We start from the raw sequence: 18,730 nt of genomic DNA on the forward strand, positions 1-18,730 counted from the left end.
AGCATTCAGACATTAGCTGGAATTAGACACCTCCAAAGTAACAAACCTTGAATCTCTTTTCAAACGAAACTGATACAGTAGGTCATAGGTGACCTGAGCAGAGAGCGGAAAGAAACCAAGTGTGCCAGAGTCTGGAAGTGTCTGTTACTTTCCAACACAGCACTTCTACACAAGTAGAGGGCAAATACCAGGAGTGAACGTGCCGGAATTGTATTTCAGAACTGGGCAGCAGTTATGGAAGTATTGATGCAGCGTGGCACAGACAGGACATCTCACTAGGCAACTGTGAAGGGTGTTCTACAAGAAGGACATGAAGAAAGTGTGTTTGTCAAGGGCAGAGAGTGCAGCCTGCAAAGTTCCTGTTCTCTCACTGAGTGCTCTGGTACCCACTGTAAGTGGCTTATTCTGCTTCACATTTGAGAGAGTAATAAGCCAGTAATAATGTAACTAAATAATAACTTTTGGGGGGGCAGTTCAAGGTAGCAGTTGTATTGTAGAAGTGTAGAGGGTGTTGTTGTCATCTAAACCATAATACCTAAGCTTCTGTTTAAGCTTCCATCTCATGCTGTCCTGTGGCTTTGATACATAGGAGAGCTGTTTTGGAGACAAACAGATGATGAGTAGTCACGTGTGCTCTAATCGTGTGGCATCTGAAAATGATTTTGTCCTTTGCAATAAGAGATTGAGATAAAAGCCCTAAAACTCCAGGGAAAGTTTCAGAGAAAATAAAGTTCACTGGAAAAACTGACGTTGAATCACTGATAGGGAAACTGGGGGTAAAACTCAGTCTTATTTCTACAGATAATCTTGAAAAAGAGATCAGCATGATAGCCGATGTGCAGTTAAAAAAGTAAAGATAGAAACCCTTATCTAGTTGTAGTGGCTGCTGCTCCCTTTGTAGAAAGGAGAAAGCCTTGGAAAAAGGCTGTAAAAAGTAATACACTTTATTCAGAGCAGAGAAGAGTAGCTGCTTCCCAGGAGGAGATTTTCCACCTTGCCAGGGAACTAACAGGAGAAATAAGAAGTAGCCTTAAGAGCTCCCAGTCTGAGGCATTGATGCTGTACAGGGCAAAGCGAGAAGTTTGCAAATTTAGCATCTTATATTTTTCAAGTGGTGCTTGTTGAGATTTGTTAAAGATGGAATTCCTTATGTTGCTGCCATGTTCAGTGATGTCCTGGTTTGAAGGACATTGACAGTCTCCATTCCCTTGGAATGGAGACTATGACCCCCTTCCCTCCGAATTATTATAACTTTGAAATTACGGGGCTTTCAGACAAAGATATGAGACGAGGAATAGCAGTTCCTTCCTAGCGTGTGTGTGTCCAGCAAGGCAAACAAACACCAAGCCCGGCAGCAGCAGCGACCAGAGGCACAGACCCAGCGGCAGCCTTCTCCCGGCCGCAGGCACCTTCCCCTGCGGCACAGTTCCGGGCACAGCCAGCGGGGGCGCCGCTGGCTCCCGGCCGGACAGGGCAGGGCGATGATTCCCCCGCGGCTGCAGGGGGCGCTGTGGCGCGAGCTCGGCCGTCTCTCTGCACACGGCAATGGCGGGCGGGCTGGCGGAAGGGATGGAGATGGGGCTTCCTTTGGAACCCTCAGGGACAGCCGGTCCCGCTGCACCTCCGGCTGGTGAAATGCACTGCAGCAGGAACCTCGGAAGCGGTAAGCTGGAACAGCAGAGGGTGACAAATAAAATGTAAGAGAAAATTCTGCAGCCCTCGGCTAAGCACCTGCAGACAGCTGCACCCCTTCCGCCCACCTTGGCCACTTCTTTTGTCTCTCTTAAGTACTGGTTATTGTCATCTCTTAGGCAACATATGGGAATTCCTTGAGAGAAAGCAAAAAGACAAAAAAGAAAAAAATCCTAACCTAGTGTACATTTCCTGTATTTGAGTCACTAATGTGACTGAAGGAGTAGCAGGGTACTACTACTTTCTTTCCACCAAATTGCAGTTTACACAGTCTGCAAAGTCAAAATAAGCAGGAGACCAAAATTTTATTATTAGCTCAAGGAAACTTTTCCTTTCTCACTTGAGAGCTGAGATCCAAGCTCAGCTTTGGAAAACAGAAATGTATTGTGAAACAGAGTCAGATGCTTGGATAGAGGCTCTGAAGGGAAGCGGGGGTTTCTATTTCTAATACCTTGTGCTGTAGCTTACGTAGTAAAGGCTTGTGTGACCTTAGCAGTAAGTTCAAATGTAATTACAGAAAAGACTGTGTTGCAGACGTATTTCAATATCATCAGCTCTTTTGTTGCTTTCTGTGCTTTTCTCATTGTTTTCTCAGTCTAGTGTTTGTGCTTCTGTTTGATAGTTGACCTTTTGCTGCTGCCTATCGACCCTCCCTCATCCCCTGCAAGTTCCCCCCTTCGTGAGCTGTGAGTCAGTTTAATTGACTTTGTGCTCAGGGCAAGGCTATTCCTTCTGCCACCCCATACACTCCCCTTGGGCTCTGAACCAGAACCAGCATTTGCCAGAGCTTCTTAACTCACTGACCTGCCAGTAGTCTAACAAAGCAAGGTTAATTTAAAAAAAAAAAAACAAAACAAAAACTTAACTGGATAGCTACTTAGGGAAGAACCTAGCAAGTGCCAGAGCTGGCAGAGAGACCTGCTCTTAGTGGCAGTCCTTAGTCCAGCCCTCAGGGGCGTAGGGAAGTGCAGGTGGAGGTCGCAGGCTCCGGCCACTTAGGCACTTGCTGCGCTCTCCATTGAGTTCTCTGTGTTTCACCCTTCCAGCTGCCTGTACTGCCAGTTGCCTTTTCCAAAAGTGGCCGCTTTAAATAAAGGACTCATTAACACCTGCAGGCTTGGAGAGCGCTAAACTGGAGTCTAGTGCTGTGGCTGCACAGCACATCCTTCAGAGGTACAGGACCGAGCTTTGTCCAGCTCAGCAGAGCACCCCTGAGAGCTGAGACATGGGCAAGGGGCAGAGCCTGGAGGTTTGCTGGAGGCTGAGGAAGCAGGGACTGCACCCTGGGCTGCTTTGTGCAGCCTTGCTGTGAGGACAGGAGTTCCTGCCATGTGGTTACATGCTCGCTTTGCAAACGCGGACAAGTCTTTTCCTACCCCCAGTCTCCTCCTAAGGAAAAGGGAGCCAGCTGAGCCTCAGATCAGGTAATGTCATCTGCAGATGGGTCTCTGCTGCTTTGTAGATAAGTACTCCAGCTTCTATATACATGTGCAATGCAACAGCTGCATGCAGGCAAAACCCAGCCCCATTCTGAGGACAAGGACAGAGAGGGGTGTCTTGTTATCCTTCAAACACAAACCTCAAGAAGGTTTCAGGCTACCTCATATGATTTGGCTGGGCCAGCATCCTCCTGTTGCTACACTCCTGCAGCAAGGGAAGAGAGAGGCTTTGGAGTCCTTGAAAAGAAGCACAGCTGGGTGAAGGAGGGTCTTGCACTGCAGGAGCTAAATCAGTCCGTCCCACAACCAGCACTCAAGAGTGCCCAGAAAGTGGGTGAGGTGGATTTCTGATGTGCTGCAAGGCAGGTACTCTCACCAGTCCTGTGTTTGATTTAATGACTTTCAGGTTGTTCAAAATTACTGTTTAAAAAAAAATATTTCATATACTTTATTTAAACTAGTAAAACATATTTCTGAGGTTGTAATATCCCAGGTGAACCATGTGGCTTTTTCCTAAGCAGATACTTTCTTAATATCAAGAAGGTGCTTTTTATAGTTACTGTAAGAGCATGTCTCTCCATTGATTTCTGTAGATGAGAGGAGGGATCTACAGGTAATGTTGTGTACCAATTTTCCTGACATCTCCACAGCTTTTCCAAAATCCATAGTTATCCCAGAGATCTTGATCATGAGAAGATTCAGCCCCAGACTGTTTGCACATCTGTACAAAAGCAAGCTGCTTTGGGCAGTGGTTGGACACAGAGATTGGATACAGAGGTTTGACAGGGTTGTGAATTGGCCAGGTTGGATGGGTCTTAGAGCAACTTGATATGGTGAAAATTATCCCTGCATGTGGCCAGGGGGTGGAATGAGATGGTGTTTAAGATCCCTTCCAGCCCAAACCATTCTGTGATTTCAAGAGCTGTACTATGGGTAGGAGAGCAGTGTTAAAGTGGGAATGAGGCTCTTGCTGCTGGCCCTCAGTTAGGGTTCCCTGTGAAGGCAGCACATGTAACACTGGGGCTCCTTCTTCTCTCTCTGCAGGAACATGATATTGAGACAGCTTTCGGAGTGGTTCATGTCACCATGCGGGGCACACCCAAGGGGAACAGACCTGTCATCCTCACATACCATGACATTGGCCTCAACCGTAAGCCCTTGCATTGCCAGGACCCTGAAAAAGTGATTATTTGTGGTATTTGCTTTTGAGCATGGGGAGTAGCAGGCCTGGTATGGAGCTGAGATGAGGTCATTCCAAGGTGAAAAGATAAAGGTCTGTAGGAGAGAGAGAGCATATGGCATGCCCCTGTCCATTCCAACAGCCCTTGAATGGTAGGGCCAAAATGGAAGATGGAAATAGGTCCAGCCAGCACACTGTAGTGCTCTAGCTGACTTGCTGCACTGTGTGATAGGGCATCCATTCCTTGGGTGCTTGGCAGGTGAACAAGTCCCTTCTGCATGGCTGCAGCAGTAGTGTAATGTTCTGGTGGGCACAGTTGCTCTTTTGACGTCTTCCCACCCAAAATGTACTGTTACTTTCACACAGGTACTTCTCTGTGAGTGCTTTAAGTACCCAAGTGCTGCGAAACCCTGCTTTCCGGGGCATTGCAGGCTGTTGTTTGTCTGCCTACCCTCCAGTCATAGCAATTCCATTGCTGAGAATCACTGCTGCATTGCAGTTTTGAGGCACAGCACACACACCATCCAGCACCCACTGCCCTATGGTCTCAGTGGGGACTTGAGCTCCTGCAGGTGTGTGCCATGGTGTTTGGAGGGTGGCTTGCAATAAAACTTAAAGTGTCTAATTTCTTCTAATTGTTGTTTCAGACAAATCCTGTTTTAACGCATTCTTTAACTTTGAAGACATGCAAGAGATCACCCATCATTTTGCTGTGTGCCATGTGGATGCACCAGGCCAACAGGAAGGAGCCCCCCCATTCCCATCTGGGTAAGAGCTCTGCAGTGACCCATGTTGTTCAGTCTGGACTGAGGTAGCACCCAGTTTAAGCCAGCTGGGACTGCCAGGCTGAGTGTAGTGGTAAGCAGGTGCCAGCAGCAAAATGCGGAAGCTTCCCAAGGAAGAGTTCAGGGAACTCTTCAATTACTAAGACATGGGTAAAGCCCTCACTAGTGCTGAGTCTGGTACCACCTTTCTGATGTGAACATGAACCCAGCACACTGCAGTCGAGCTGGCATTTCATCTGTCCATCTTGCCACCGAAGTCTGACTGCCCAAAAGACCACAGTTTTGTGTTAATCTTACTCTGAGGGATGGGATCCACACATTCAGCTGAAACATACAGTATTGTTCCATTAATAACCTGTGCACATGTCTGGCAGATATTCTTTGTCCCTCCTACCTTGAGTGGAACTGGAAGGTAACCTCTGTCAGGCTGTATTTGGATGTGCTCCTTTGCTTTTCAGGTACCAGTATCCCAGTATGGATGAACTGGCTGAAATGTTACCTGCTGTTCTGACACACCTGAAGTAAGTCTCTGAAAGGAAATGGGGTGAGCCAGCTGGATTCTGCTATTCCAGCACCTACTTCTGTCTCTGTTTGCCATGACTGATATGCTCACTGAGGTGTCCCAAGAGGCACAAGTATCTGCTAACCAGTGGGACTCTGTCTAGTTTTGTGCTGGGGACACCATCTGCTACATTACGCAATTTATGGCTTCTGCATCATTGCTGCATTGTTTTGAAAACAAACCATAAGTGCACAGCTGGACCCAGAGAGGAAAGGCTTTGCCTCTAGGGATGCTTCAGCTGATCTAAGTTCGTTGTGCTGACTGTGAAATACCTGTATTTCAGCCTGAAAAGCTTCATTGGGATTGGCCTAGGAGCTGGTGCTTATGTCCTCAGCAGGTGTGCAGTAAGTATCTGTTCACTGCTTGTGGCTCGTGGGCTGCGTTCATTGTTGATCACACTGTGTGGGGCACGGGCAAAGTAACATTCAGTAATTACAACAGGGCTGCAGGGAGCCATGGGAGAGCTACCTCCTTCCAGATGGTTATGTTGGAGCAGTCAGGGTTACTCTGAAGCTGTGCCAGGCATGGAAACATTGTAATGTGATGCCTTTGAGTCAGCAGAGCCCATCCTGAGTGCTAGGAATAGTCAGTCTTGAATCTTCACAGAGACCGGCTGCACTCTGTGTGACATTCACATTCTCTGGACAGAGAGACATAATTCTGTCTCTCAGGATTTCTTGGAGAAGTACAGAGAGAAGAAGAGAAAAAAATCTTTATCTCTGCTCCTTTGTTTTCCCCATGTGGAATGTGGTATGGAGATTGTTTACCTGAAGTGATTGCTGGATTGGATTCTGGTGAAGGTTGTTTGGGTTCAATGGCCAATCACATCCAGCTGTGGCTCGGGCTCTCAGCAGAGAGTCATGAGTTAGATATGATAAGTTAGAAAGTAAGTATGTAGAATAGTATAGTATTTCTTTAAATAGTATATTAATGTACTATAGTATAGTTTTAATAAAGCTATCCTTCAGCCTTCTGATCTGGAGCCAGACATCATTGTTTCTTCCCTGAGCCAGGGTTTGCCACATTTTACTATACTACTGTATGAGTTGCTTCTATTTCAGTACCTGCTTATACATTTCTCTCTAGTGTAGTGTTCATGTGAAATCAGGAATTTGCCTGAGTCTTTCAGAGTTAGTGTTAAAAAATCCCAGAAATCTGACATTTTCAAGAAAATTTGCTTCAGGTTGTTGCATGCAGAGAATTGCCAGTTGTTTAGGCCACTATCATTTCTTCAAGCCACTGTGCAGGGCAGCTGCCCCTCCTTACACAAAGTTCTCTGTTTCCCATTCCTTACAGTCAGGATTGAGCGGGGGCAATGTTTCACTATTCCTTGCCTTCTGTATCTTGAATAGCTTTCAACCTTGCTAAAGAGGAGTTTGTGCAAATCAGCCTTAGTCCTCAATGAAGTACCACAAGTGTGCCCTTGCCACACTCCCTGGGCTGCGGGCAGTTTCCTGCTGAGGACAGAGATGTTTCCTTCTCCTTCACATCAGTACAGTAAAGCAGGAGAGCTGCCTTGGAGCGAACCCAAAACTCAGCAGAGGCTGGTTACCTCTGATTTCTGAGTTTGTATTTGTAAGCAGTTCTCATAAGTGCTTTGTACCTGTGCTGCCCAGATACAGCCCGAGGTACCCTGGAGGGTTTTGGGTTGCTGGATTGAGCAGGGGAAGGGGTGTCTGCAGGCGGGGGGCAGCAGGGGTGCTGCCTGGGGAGAGGGTGCCCCTGTAGCTCAAGCTTTCCATACTGCAGGGGCTTGGGGGCCTCAGCACTAACTCCCCTGCCGTTTGCTCCATTTCCACTGGCAAAACTGCCTCTTCCTTGAGGAGAACTGGCTGCCCAGCACAGAGGAGCTCCCTGCTTTGTCTTACACCTTTTGCAAGAAGCTTTCCAGCTGACTACTGTGTGGACTGAATCATCCTTCTGAGTGTGCCTCTGCTCTCTCCCCACAGCTCAGCCACCCTGACCTGGTGGAGGGACTTGTTCTTATTAATGTTGATCCATGTGCAAAAGGGTGGATTGACTGGGCAGCATCCAAGGTGAGATTCTGCTTTCCCACACATGTGCTCTCCATAGCACCTAATGAACAGTGTGTAGAGTAAAAAAAAAAAAGGTCAGAATACAGGATTTTTTCCATTTCTGGCAAAAACTGTACAATTTCATTTCTTGTCCCTGCTGCATTCTAAGTCTGGGTATAGTATGGCCTCTGCCATAGGAGCAGGGGTGGGTGTGATCGTGTGAATAAAAAATGCAGATAAACTGCTTGGATCACTCAGCTTTTGTCTGATTTAGTACGTCTGCTTGCAGGCTTCATTTGATTGATATTGAATGGATCTCTTAATTATTCTCTTATTCTGGTCCCTTGAAATCATTTAAAGTTTCAGTTTTTTTTGGAGAGCTGGGTTGTGTATACACAGTTTCTTTGAAGCTTTGCATGCCATCCCAAACTTCAGGCATTTGCTTCTTATATAATATGAATAGTTTCTTCATTGTTTCCTTTACTCTGAGTAGCTGTTTTGCAATGTGTGATGAAACTGCATTTTCCTGTTACTCTCCTTCTCATTCATGGTCACTCTTCAGTTTTCAGGCTGGACAACCAACATAGTGGATATTGTCTTGGCACATCATTTTGGCCATGTAAGTACCTAGCAAATGTTAGTGTTGCCTGTGCAACTGTGCATGGAGCTATAACTTCTGTATGTGTCTGCTCCCAAATAGTTCTGGTCCATCAGATAAGGGTTGCCACAGGTAGTACCTTTTTCGCTGTGTGTCAAGCTCACATTGGGGTTGGCATGGTGGGGGGGCACACACATCCTCACTCTTGCCCTCACTGTCTCCAGGCTATGCACTGGTGATAGAACTCCTTTGTGGTGCCCGGGACACTGTCCAAAGAAACTAGTGGCAGCCAGTTCTCTGTAGCCAGCATGGAAGCCTTTGGACTGTGGGTAGAGCACATGTCAGCTGGGAGCTGGCAGTGGGATCTTGTATCTGTCCAGATGTTGCACTGCTGCATTCTGCTTTTCATCTTACCCTTCAGTTTCAGCAGAGGCAAACCAGCCCCTCCTGAAAACTTTGAATACAGCAATGCCTTTTGTTTGGGATTAGCTGTCTCTCCACCAGCAAGCTTACTGGGCAATGACAGGGATAGCGCCTCGTGCACACTGTATATGCCACACAGCAGATCAGTCCCTGACCTGGAGTCTTCTTGCAACAACACATCAGCACTGAAAGGAATGCTTCCTTCTCCAGCACCACTTCCTCCTGTGCACATCCTGCTCTCTTCCCACTGTCAAGCCCCTTCATTGTATGTAGTGCTTCCTTGCATTCCCTGTTCTCTCTGGCTCTCTCAGAATGTAGTTTCTTCTTAGAACTGGGTGCTGGAGTTGAACTTTCCCCTGGTCACAGTCTTACGGCTTACGTATTCTTTTACTTTATTACGTTTATTAGTATTATTACATCCTTTGCTTCTTAAACATTAAGTGTGAGTGGAAGGCCTGCCAAATGCAGAGTGATTTGTATCTGTGTAAGCATTACTGAGGCTTGGGAGTTAACTTATCCCATCCAGCCTGTACTCTGGCAGCAGCTTGTGCACTGCCAGTTGTAAAAGTGTAGTCACATTACCAAAGCATGGTACCAGCACATCACATAAACACCTCATGTCTCTGGGATCCTTATGCAGTGTGGAGTTGCTGCCCTCTGTGTCACTGTTCACAGGGAATGATGTATATGGACGTGTTTAAATGCTTTGGCATTTTTATGACTATTGCTTCTTTACTTGTGAAAATTATGTTTCCTGTTCTTCAATTTTTCTGCTTTTGTACAGGAGGAATTGCAGGCAAATCTAGATTTGATCCAAACATACAGGCTTCATATTGCGCAGGACATTAACCAAGATAACCTTCAGCTGTTCCTCACCTCATACAACAGGTATTGGATACCTCTTTGCCTGACAGACAGCTCCCACAGCTTCCCTGCTCAGTAGATTTGCTGCCATATGTATTATCCTATTGGGTATTGTATCAGGGGAACCTTTGTCCTAAGCCTAGTTTTCAGCTGTTACCCTGAGCCAAACCTAGCCCTTGTGTCTGCCCCAGACCCTCTCACACCTCAGTAGCTCATCTCTGGGCACACAGCAATGCCATGAAAGGATGGATCCTGTTTTCTGGGGATGACTGCTGGGGCTCCTGCTCAGGGCATGATGCACGACGTTGCCTGGGTGCTGGAGCCAGCACTCATGGTTGAATTTTATGTGCCCCCATGATAATCAGTTTCCTCTGCAGATTTAATGGAGAATTGTTCTGTTTTATCTTTCAGTCGTAAAGATCTAGAAATTGAGAGACCAGTTGTTGGTGTCAATGAAATGATTGCAAAAACACTCAAGTAAGTTGTGTGAATGAGCCTATCTCAGTTGCTGACTCTGCAGTCTCTTCAGCAGAAAAGATGTTGTTGCTTCTCAGCAAGAACTGCACCAAGCTCAAGCACTGTGAAGACTATCCAAGACAGTCCCAGGCTGTGGTACAGGACTGTCAGCTGCAATGGGGCAGAGGTGTCTGGAAGTCCTCTCATTAAGAACACATTGAATTTCTCCAGAGGCAGGGTCAGAGGCACAACTGTGCAACAGCAGTGCCAGTTGGTGTGCATTGAGAGGACAGTCTGGGTGCATCTGCAAGTCCTGGAGAATGATTTGGTACAACAAAATGCCAGGGTGATGGCAGGCAGGGATTTTGCTGAGCCTTTTTTTCTTAACCTTTCCATGAGGGTGTTGGTTCACAGAGCTCAACCTTCTCAGAAACCCCTTTGATGCAATTGGAGTAACACCTCTGTTTTGGCTTTTGACCAGGTGCCCTGCCTTGCTTGTTGTTGGTGACAACTCACCTGCTGTGGAAGCAGTGGTATGTATCCATGAACTCTTCCCTCTTGTGACATTAGTCCTACAAGTCACTTAGCAACCCTGCAGTGCTTTCACCTTGCTCAGAATTAGTTACAGACAGTGGCTCTGTGTCCCAAACTCTTTTTCAGTCCTCCAGCTACTCATGGGAGAGCCAAGGTTCAGGGGCCCTGAATGGCCCTCAGGGCAACTCCAAGATGAGGATGGCAGAATCTGAATGACCACCCTGCTCAACACATGATGCAAAGGACCCTGTTTGGGATCGTGCATCCTTCCCTGAGCTCTGCCAAGCTGCTGCCTGCAGTTTAGTTCAAGTCTTGAATTGCTGCTGTTTTGCTGTTACACTGGGGCTACCTGGGGATTAAAAATAACTGAGTGTGACTCCAGTTATTGTGGTGGGGAGTCAGGTAGAGCTCTCTTAGGTAGTGCATCACCAGGAAGGCAGCACTTAGGAGCTCTGTCCTCTGCAGACACCCATAACCCACTTCCCTCCCAGCAAGCTATAAATGGGGCATGGCACAGGGAAGTGTGGTTGTGGTGGATGTTGCTCCTCCCTGTCAGCCAGGGATTGTGGGGAGACCAAGGGGTTGTGAACAAAACCAGCTGTCTAAAACTGTGGAAGAGTATAGGAGTCTCCTGAAGCAGTAACTTGAACCTAGGAGCCATGCATGGAGAACATTTTCTGGCCATGGCCTGTTGCTTTGGTCTGTTTGATCTGGAAGTCTGAAATTAATTCTGCAAGTTTTGACTTTTCTAGAATACTATCCTTGAGGATTCCCATTGCTTACTGGCCACAGTACAGTACAGGATAGGGTCTTCTGCATATTAGTGTGCCTGTCTGGCTGCCCAGGTTCCCTGCCCAGAATAACCTCCCCTGCTGAGGTTGCTTTTCCTATAGAGCCCCTGCCTATTCCCCTTTTGCAGCAGTCTTACAGAGAAGAGGTGGTCGTGGCCTCCTTGTCTGACCAGGGGACTTATGCTGCATTGCACAGAAGTCTCCTTCCCTCCCAGTCTTGCTGTCAGAGCACAGAAGGTGCTCCAGGGTTTTATAGTGTATCCCAAAATTAGAGGATGATTTCAGTTGAAGTCATGACCTGTCATCACAAGGTCCCTTAGATTGGAACACCTGCCATTCCTCCCCAGATCTTTTATTCATTGTTCACTTCCTACATGATCTCTGCTTTCTTGCTTGGTCCTTCCTGGCTCCAGAGAAGCTACCTTGCTGAAGACAGCCACTGCTTCTGGTGGAGCTATTCTACATTTTACATTCAAGTCTTTGAGTTTTCTGTGTGACACCATGTCCCTCTCTTTTTTCCTAGGTTGAATGCAATTCACGTCTTGACCCAACCAAAACTACCCTTCTGAAGGCAAGTGCCACTCCAGAATCATTCTGGCCAGCATAAAGACACTATTTTTGCTCATCTCCACTTAGATTTTTGCTTTCCATACATTTGGCTTTGAGAAGTTTTTGGACAGTCATTCAGGGCTGTGCTCTCTCCTCCATGGAGCCAGGGCTTGAGACGGAAGCGTTGTCAGGGAGTCCCCCAGTCCCTGCTTTATGGCCACCTTCAACTGGCAGGGAAGACCCATGCGAATTAGCAGAGATGCCCTGCCTTCACCCTGCTCTCTGCAGCAACAACATCCTTTTTCCTAGCTTTGTACTGGTCCTTTCCACCCTCACCTGTGGCCCCACAATGTGCCAGACAGCGGCTGTATGGAAGTGCAAAGTGACAGGTTTGGGCAGAGTGGCTGAGGGAGAGGTGGCTGGGAAGGTGCTGGGCTTCTGCAGTGTGGTCTGAGATCACTTGGTTACGTGGCCTCCAAGGTGCAGGGTTCCCTCAGCAGCAGGTCCCTGAAGGTGTATCACCGTGGCCTTGCTCTGGTTGTAGAGGTGAGGTGGTGGAAACTGCAGTGTGGTGCTCTCAGCTCTGGTGGGTGGATGGTACTGGCTTAGTTTGGGGTTGTCCTCCTGGGCAGGAAGGACAGCTCAACCTACCTTTTGTTTCCTGCTGCAGATGGCTGACTGCGGGGGCTTACCCCAGGTGGTTCAGGTGAGTCACACCTCGACTCTCCCATGGCATTTGAGTGGTACAGAGCCCTTTGTTCTGCTTGCACTAAAGCCACCCTCTCTGTTTCCACAGCCTGGCAAGCTGACTGAAGCCTTCAAGTACTTTGTGCAGGGAATGGGCTACAGTAAGTGGCAAACACAATTCTGTGGTTTGGAACAGGGTTGTTGTGAAGGGAGCTCAAGCTTTCTGGTCCATCTGAGCCCACTGGCATCTGTGTTCCTACCCCTGAGCTAGTGTGGTTGCCAGGAGATCCATCCATGCTGGAAAATCAACTAGTGTGCTGACATGCCTTAGCAAGCTAGTGTTGTTCCCTAACATGTGTTGGTGACTCCTTTCTGGTTGCTGGTGTTGGTAAAACCTTTTAAGTCTGTCTTTGTGCCAATCTAGAAAAATGTGTTCCCAAGAACAGCAAATCTGTGTATACCTTCTCCAAAGGGGTAGGAGGTAGCAGTGCAGCCCCATGACTAGTCTGGGTATGAGGGCTCCCCCCTTTCTCCTCAGATGTTCCTGTTTCTCTCAGCCTCACCAGGGTTAAGCAATACTCCACAACAAATCCCTCTAATGGCAGAACAAGTTCCTAGGTGACTTCTGAGGCACCCAGGGAGCCCAGAGAGAGCTGTGCTTTGCACCAGTGCATGTCCTGCCCTATGGCTTCCTCACCATGCTTGGAGGCAGAAGACATTGTCACCTGAGTGTGTCAGACTAACAGCTGCTCAGCTCCCTGCCCTTGGTGTTCCTGAGGAATTGGAGGAGAAGGGCTTCTTTACTTCTTTATCTCCAAGAAGGGCTTTACTACTCAGGAACATCAGGAGAAGGACTTCTCAGTGCACTACAGCAGCTCTTTCTTGCCTACTGGGGTCAGGAGTTCCCTTTTGTAGATGATGAGCCTTCAAAAGTTGGACTTAGGGAAGGGGTTGGTTTGTGTGACTGGCTGACCACTCAGCATGGCCACCACGAGAGCTGGGACACTTGCAGTGGTGTCCTCACAGTTTTGCCAGATCATGGTCAGGGCTTAGCAGAACCTGTCCTTTTCCTTAGGACTCTGCAGGTAACACAAGCATGTAGGACAGTCATGTTCTCCAATGTTGGCCAAAGGAACCTGATCCTGCAGAGGAAGATGCTGTGTGAGGAGGGGTCCCTCAGCCTCACTGAGCGTGTTTCAATATTCATGTCTCTTGTGCTCCTGGAGTTAGTAAAGTCAGCAAGTGCTGTTGTCAGCGCAAGGGGGAGCAGCACTTTAGCATCACTTTGGGGGTCAGCTCTCTTGTCAATAGGACATGCAGCACTGGAGAAGGACAAGCCAATTTTCTCCTTCCAGAATTAGTAACTGGTCCCAGAATAGTTTTCCTAGCTTTCATGGACAAGACTGTGGGACACTGTGGAGTGTGGTCAGTTCTTTTGGGGAGAACAAGGTAGAAGCAAAACACAGCTGGGCACTGCTATAAGTAGAGAAAACAGTTCTCCAACAGCTGTTCTTGTGCCTTCTGTACATGGGCTGAAGCAGCTGGATGTACTTCTGCTGACACTGCAGGTGGAAGGTACCAGCCTTGAAGGAGACTTGCAGCAGGAGTCTGATGCTGTCATCTCAAAGACATGAATTTCTGTCCTGTATATGAAGTCACACAATATACCCCAGGGAAACCATATTTCTGTTGAGCAGGTGTGGGGTCTACAGTGGGGAGTTAGTATCACCAGGTACAGTGTGATTTTCAGCTAAAGGCATTGAAGAGATCTGGCCCTGATGGGTTTTCGGGTGAGCTTGGCATCTCCCTGAGATGCTTATTAGCAGCTGTTCTTACAAATCCTGGGAGCTTTCAGTGCAGTGTACAAGCTGGGAGCGGAAGGAAAGGTAGCTGGAGGTCCCAGGAATAGTGCAGCCACTAGTCACACACTGCAACTAATGGGCTCTTTCCTGTATTCATCCCTTTCCTTGTCTCATGTTGTTTCCAGTCCCTTATGTGCAGCTCAGCCACCTAAGCACTGAGTCAGGTACCTCCAATTGTGCATCCACCTTGGCCCTGGTCTGTGTGCTGAATGGAATTGTTCTCCGGGTGCTTTGCTCTGTCTCAGCATGTCCTGCTGTGGGTGGGCTGATCATTGTACCATGCGTGCTATGGGTTTCCACCTTCCATTTGTATTTTGTTGATTGTTGCATGACTTCAGCTCTGTGGTTTTCTAGAGTGATTAGACTAGCTTTCAAAAGGTCATCCATGCCACAGCTGCCTTGGTTTGCACAGACACTGGCCGTGGCTGCACTTGCAGAGGATCAGTTACACTGCTGGCATTTTCTCACCTTAGACCTTTTGAAATTGGGCCTTAAACATCTTGCTTTAGACATGCAGAGACTTAATTTTGGCAGTGAAGAGTGAGTACAGCTCAGTGAAGAGTACAGCTCTTTCTGTGCTTACCCAGTGACACATACCTGAGTGACTGTGGTCTTGGCTCCAGGAGCTGCCTCCTTGTCTGAGTCCCACATTTGTTCTCTCTTGCAGTGCCAGCAGCCAGCATGACCCGGTTGATGCGTTCCCGTAGCCACTCCTCCTCCAGTGTGGGCTCTGGCGAGAGCAGCCGCAGCCGGTCTCATGCCAGCACCCACGGGGAAGGGAGTGCTGGAACCCCAGAAGGAATTGACCTCCAGGCTGCACCTCAAACCATGGAAGTATCCTGTTAGGCAGGAGCCCCTCTTCTGGATTCAGACAGCTCCACTCACCCCACTGAACCCACTCAGAATTTAGCATTTCATCCGACATGGCATTAACTGTTCTCTCTAACCTGTGCATGCCCATCCAAGCAGCCACCTCCTTGGTGGTCTGTACTTGACATTACTTTGATCATTTCTGTATCCCCTTGGCATCAGTGTCTCTTTAAAACTCGTTGACATTCCACAGTCTTAGTAAGTCCCATTACTGTACATGCTGATGCCATCTCCTGTCTGTTCTGTGTATCAATCCAGATGACAGCCGTTGTCTCCCCTCTTCATTTAAATATGATTTCTGTGGCTTTGTGAGGTTTAGAATTGCTTTCTAGTTGTGCTTCTGCTAAAGGACCCTTGTGATGCAGTTGGTATGTCATTGGTGGGACGTGGGAAAGTAAGACCACGAGGATGTGGCACTCCAGGCACTGGAGCAGGAAATGCAGTGTGGAGCTGTACCTGGGACGCAGAACCCACTGGAAGATCTGTGTGTCCCCAGGGCTTTTTCACATGCCATGCAGCCTGAGAATAACAAATGGTCAGGAATACTGTCTTGGTCTTACCTGTGTATGTGTGTTAAGAAGGACCAGAGTGATTTTTTACCTGAGCCTCCTGAAAAAGCAAAGCAATTAACCAGTAAACTACACTGACAAGGTGCACTATTAACCCAGTACAAGGGATTAAACTCCAGCAGCCCTGGCTCTAGACCACTTCTGCAACCCTCTGCTGACCCAGCAGAAGAGCGAGATGCAGTGACACATGGTCGCTGTTCTCCCCTGGCACAGGTGAATCTTTAATATTGAGCAGGTTGTGAAATGGGAAGCAGTGCCTCTTGCCAGGTGGAGATCCCAGAATCTCCTGCGCTGTCATCTTTGTGTCCAACTGCCACTGCTGCAGGCAGGATCTGCACAGGATGCAGTTATATGGGGGCAGGGAGCACCAGTAAGTGTGGCAGCCAGCAATCACACATTTTGCTGTCTTTGTGGAATTCACAACTGTGCTACCTTTTTACACCTGGCTGGGTCACCAAGGGTGGACAGCAGATGTGCTGCCAGGGTCTGGTGTTTATGGGAGAAAAGGGATGAGTGGTCAGGCTGCTGCAAGTCTCAAATGATAAGCAAAACCTCTTTTCCTCACTGCTGAGCAGCCCTGACCCAATGGGAACTAACTCCTCCCAGGGTCATGCTCACGTTCTGCTCCATTTCAGGTAGGGAATGGGATTGGGAGGCTCTGCCTGAGGGGAACTTTGTACCGGTTATTGAATAAAGCTATAACTGAGTTCCATTGTTATGCTGTGTGCTCTTGGTGTTTCTCTTGGCACAACCTGCACCCCTGGGGGTTTGGCAGTCTGAGTGTCTCCTGCTGTGTACAGCGAACTTGTCCCCAGGGCAGGGAGAGGACAGGGCACCAGAATAATGTGGTTGGCGGCCCTGTGGCCCTGGCAGAAGGCTGTCCAAGGGCACTGGAGAGCTGGCCTCTGCCAAAGTGCAACTAGAAACATCCAGAATGGAAACAACAACAGGTTTACAGCAGCACAGGCTACAGGGCTGCTTCCGGGTGTTGCTGATCCCCAGTCTGTGCTGAGCCCCTTCCATGGGGCTTCCAAAGAGCAAACCACCATCAGGTTCCTGCAGCTTTGGGTTACACAGAGAAGTGACAAGACTCAGCCCACAAAAAGCAACAGGGCCCCATCACACCCTGTGAGGAGATTCTGCCAGGTGCCACTGTGCAGGTGGCCGGTGGCACCAATGCCACCTGATGCCCCAGCCATTCCCTATCACCTACATTGTTCTGAAGGTGCTCATGGCATGGGGCTGGCACAGGGGTGCTTGCAGCCACAAGGCCCATGGGGAGAAAGGTGGCTGATTGCTGCCACCTCTGTAGGATGGTTGAATCCCTGTAGTGTGTCAGAGTGCATCAGGCAGTGGGGCTGAGCAGGACAGGGTCCTGGGACAGCCCACCAAATGCCCTTTGCCCTCTGCCTGCCAGGCTGCTATTCCCTGTTGGTGCGCTGTGGCAAGTGCTCTGCCAGTGACTCGCTACCACATCCACCGGCTGTGTAATGGATGGCTTTACATCTCACCCTGGCTCACCTTCCCCAGCCTGCACAACTTGGTGGACCACTACTCTGGTAATGCCCTGCCAGCCCCCCAGCACCCTGACCAGTGTGTGGGGCGATGTCTCATGCACTGAAAGGAGAGAGGGGGAAAAGGTGGCAGGTGGTCCCTCCCCTGCTCAGGTGTGCCCAGGTTGAGGGGCAGGGCTGTACCCTCTTGATGCTGTTGGCTCCCTGCCCAGAGTTCAGCGAGGGCCTCTGCTGCCCCGTCTGAGAGCCTTGCCCATGGAAGGGCCAAGGGGGGCCCAGCCCCCATAGTACTCACTGTCCTCAGGAAGGCATCACTCCACTGGAACAAGATTGAGAGGTGAGGGCAGCTGGGACAGGGGCTGGGCCTCCCCCCACCTGACCCTTGAGGGGCTGTGGGCTGGCTGCTGACTGCCCTTTCTACTCTGAAGCAGCTCCCTCCTGTTCTCGCAGACCACATCCCCACCGGCAGCGGACTCTCACATCAGCCACGGCGTGAGGGAAGCCATCAGCTCTTACCTGATTCTCTCAGAGACTGACACCCTCCAGTCAGACCCCACAGGAAAAGTGGTTGTTATAGATGAGTAATGTAATAGTTAGCTCTGACAGTTAAGAGGTGGATATTATGTGGATGTATAGTGATGTTACTGTAATATGTTCTCCCATATACCTCTTTCCCCTCCTACCCTCCCCCTTTGTTCTGGTTTGAAAGCAAAACTAGTGAGAGACTCCAAGTCAGAAATACAATTTATTAGGAAAAGAAGAAAAAAAAAAAGAAGAAAAAAAAAAAAAAAAAAAAAAAAAAAAAGACCAACCAAACAACAACAACAAAACCCAACACAACCACAAAAATACATGCAGTATTCAAAAGAAAAGCCACAGACAGAGTCAGAATACAACCTGACACCCCTTTGGCCTGCGTGTTGGTAGCAGTCCAGACTGGAGTGGCTGCAGCCCTCCTGGAGTGGCAGATGTGGTTCTGTTGGAGCAGTGATCCTGTAGAAGGGTGTAGTCTTCCTCTGAAGGTCCAGTGGAAAACCCCAAGCTGTTCCTCTTGGAAACCTGTGGGAAGGCTGCCTTTGATGTCCCCAATACCCAGATTATATCCAGTTAGGAATGCTTTAACTGTTATCAGTCATGCAGTGACATTCAATAGGCCATTAACAGCAGATATCTCCTGGAGGGAGGATTGGTTTTTGGAACAGAGAAAGAAAACTGCCCACTTAACAGAAGATAACTGCCACACCTCTAACAGATGGCAAATAGAATACATATGGCCTTGCAATCTAGGACACCCTTGTAATAGCCTTGGTAGTCAGGGCATTTGGGAGGGTTGGCTTGTG

General features: G+C 48.5%; 2 protein-coding genes across 4 annotated transcripts in view; both read left to right on the forward strand.

Moving 5' to 3' along the window:
• NDRG3 (NDRG family member 3) overlaps positions 1-16,594 on the forward strand; it is a 59,764-nt gene extending 43,170 nt beyond the window's left edge. Inside the window, exons 3-16 of one of the 3 annotated variants that reach the window (XM_053958412.1) lie at positions 4,176-4,281; positions 4,959-5,079; positions 5,555-5,617; positions 5,942-6,002; positions 7,608-7,694; positions 8,236-8,292; positions 9,479-9,582; positions 9,970-10,035; positions 10,496-10,547; positions 11,863-11,910; positions 12,559-12,594; positions 12,685-12,736; positions 14,563-14,601; positions 15,105-16,594. In XM_053958412.1, the coding sequence (XP_053814387.1) occupies positions 4,176-4,281; positions 4,959-5,079; positions 5,555-5,617; positions 5,942-6,002; positions 7,608-7,694; positions 8,236-8,292; positions 9,479-9,582; positions 9,970-10,035; positions 10,496-10,547; positions 11,863-11,910; positions 12,559-12,594; positions 12,685-12,736; positions 14,563-14,601; positions 15,105-15,283 (1,071 nt within the window). In that variant the 3' untranslated portion in view covers positions 15,284-16,594. Of the gene's footprint in view, positions 1-4,175; positions 4,282-4,958; positions 5,080-5,554; positions 5,618-5,941; positions 6,003-7,607; positions 7,695-8,235; positions 8,293-9,478; positions 9,583-9,969; positions 10,036-10,495; positions 10,548-11,862; positions 11,911-12,558; positions 12,737-14,562; positions 14,602-15,104 lie in introns of all 3 variants that reach the window. The other 2 variants (XM_053958411.1, XM_053958413.1) reach the window with 2 other exon arrangements.
• Positions 16,487-18,086, forward strand: SLA2 (Src like adaptor 2). The gene is given in 5 exon segments (XM_053958912.1): positions 16,487-16,511; positions 17,337-17,435; positions 17,603-17,651; positions 17,653-17,727; positions 17,822-18,086. Coding segments are annotated over 5 exon segments (402 nt in total). The 3' UTR covers positions 17,976-18,086.
• Positions 18,087-18,730: the final 644 nt, after the last annotated feature.

The sequence above is a fragment of the Vidua chalybeata genome, chromosome 17 (assembly GCF_026979565.1).
Source record: "Vidua chalybeata isolate OUT-0048 chromosome 17, bVidCha1 merged haplotype, whole genome shotgun sequence".
In the NCBI taxonomy this organism is placed as follows: Eukaryota; Metazoa; Chordata; class Aves; order Passeriformes; family Viduidae; genus Vidua; species Vidua chalybeata.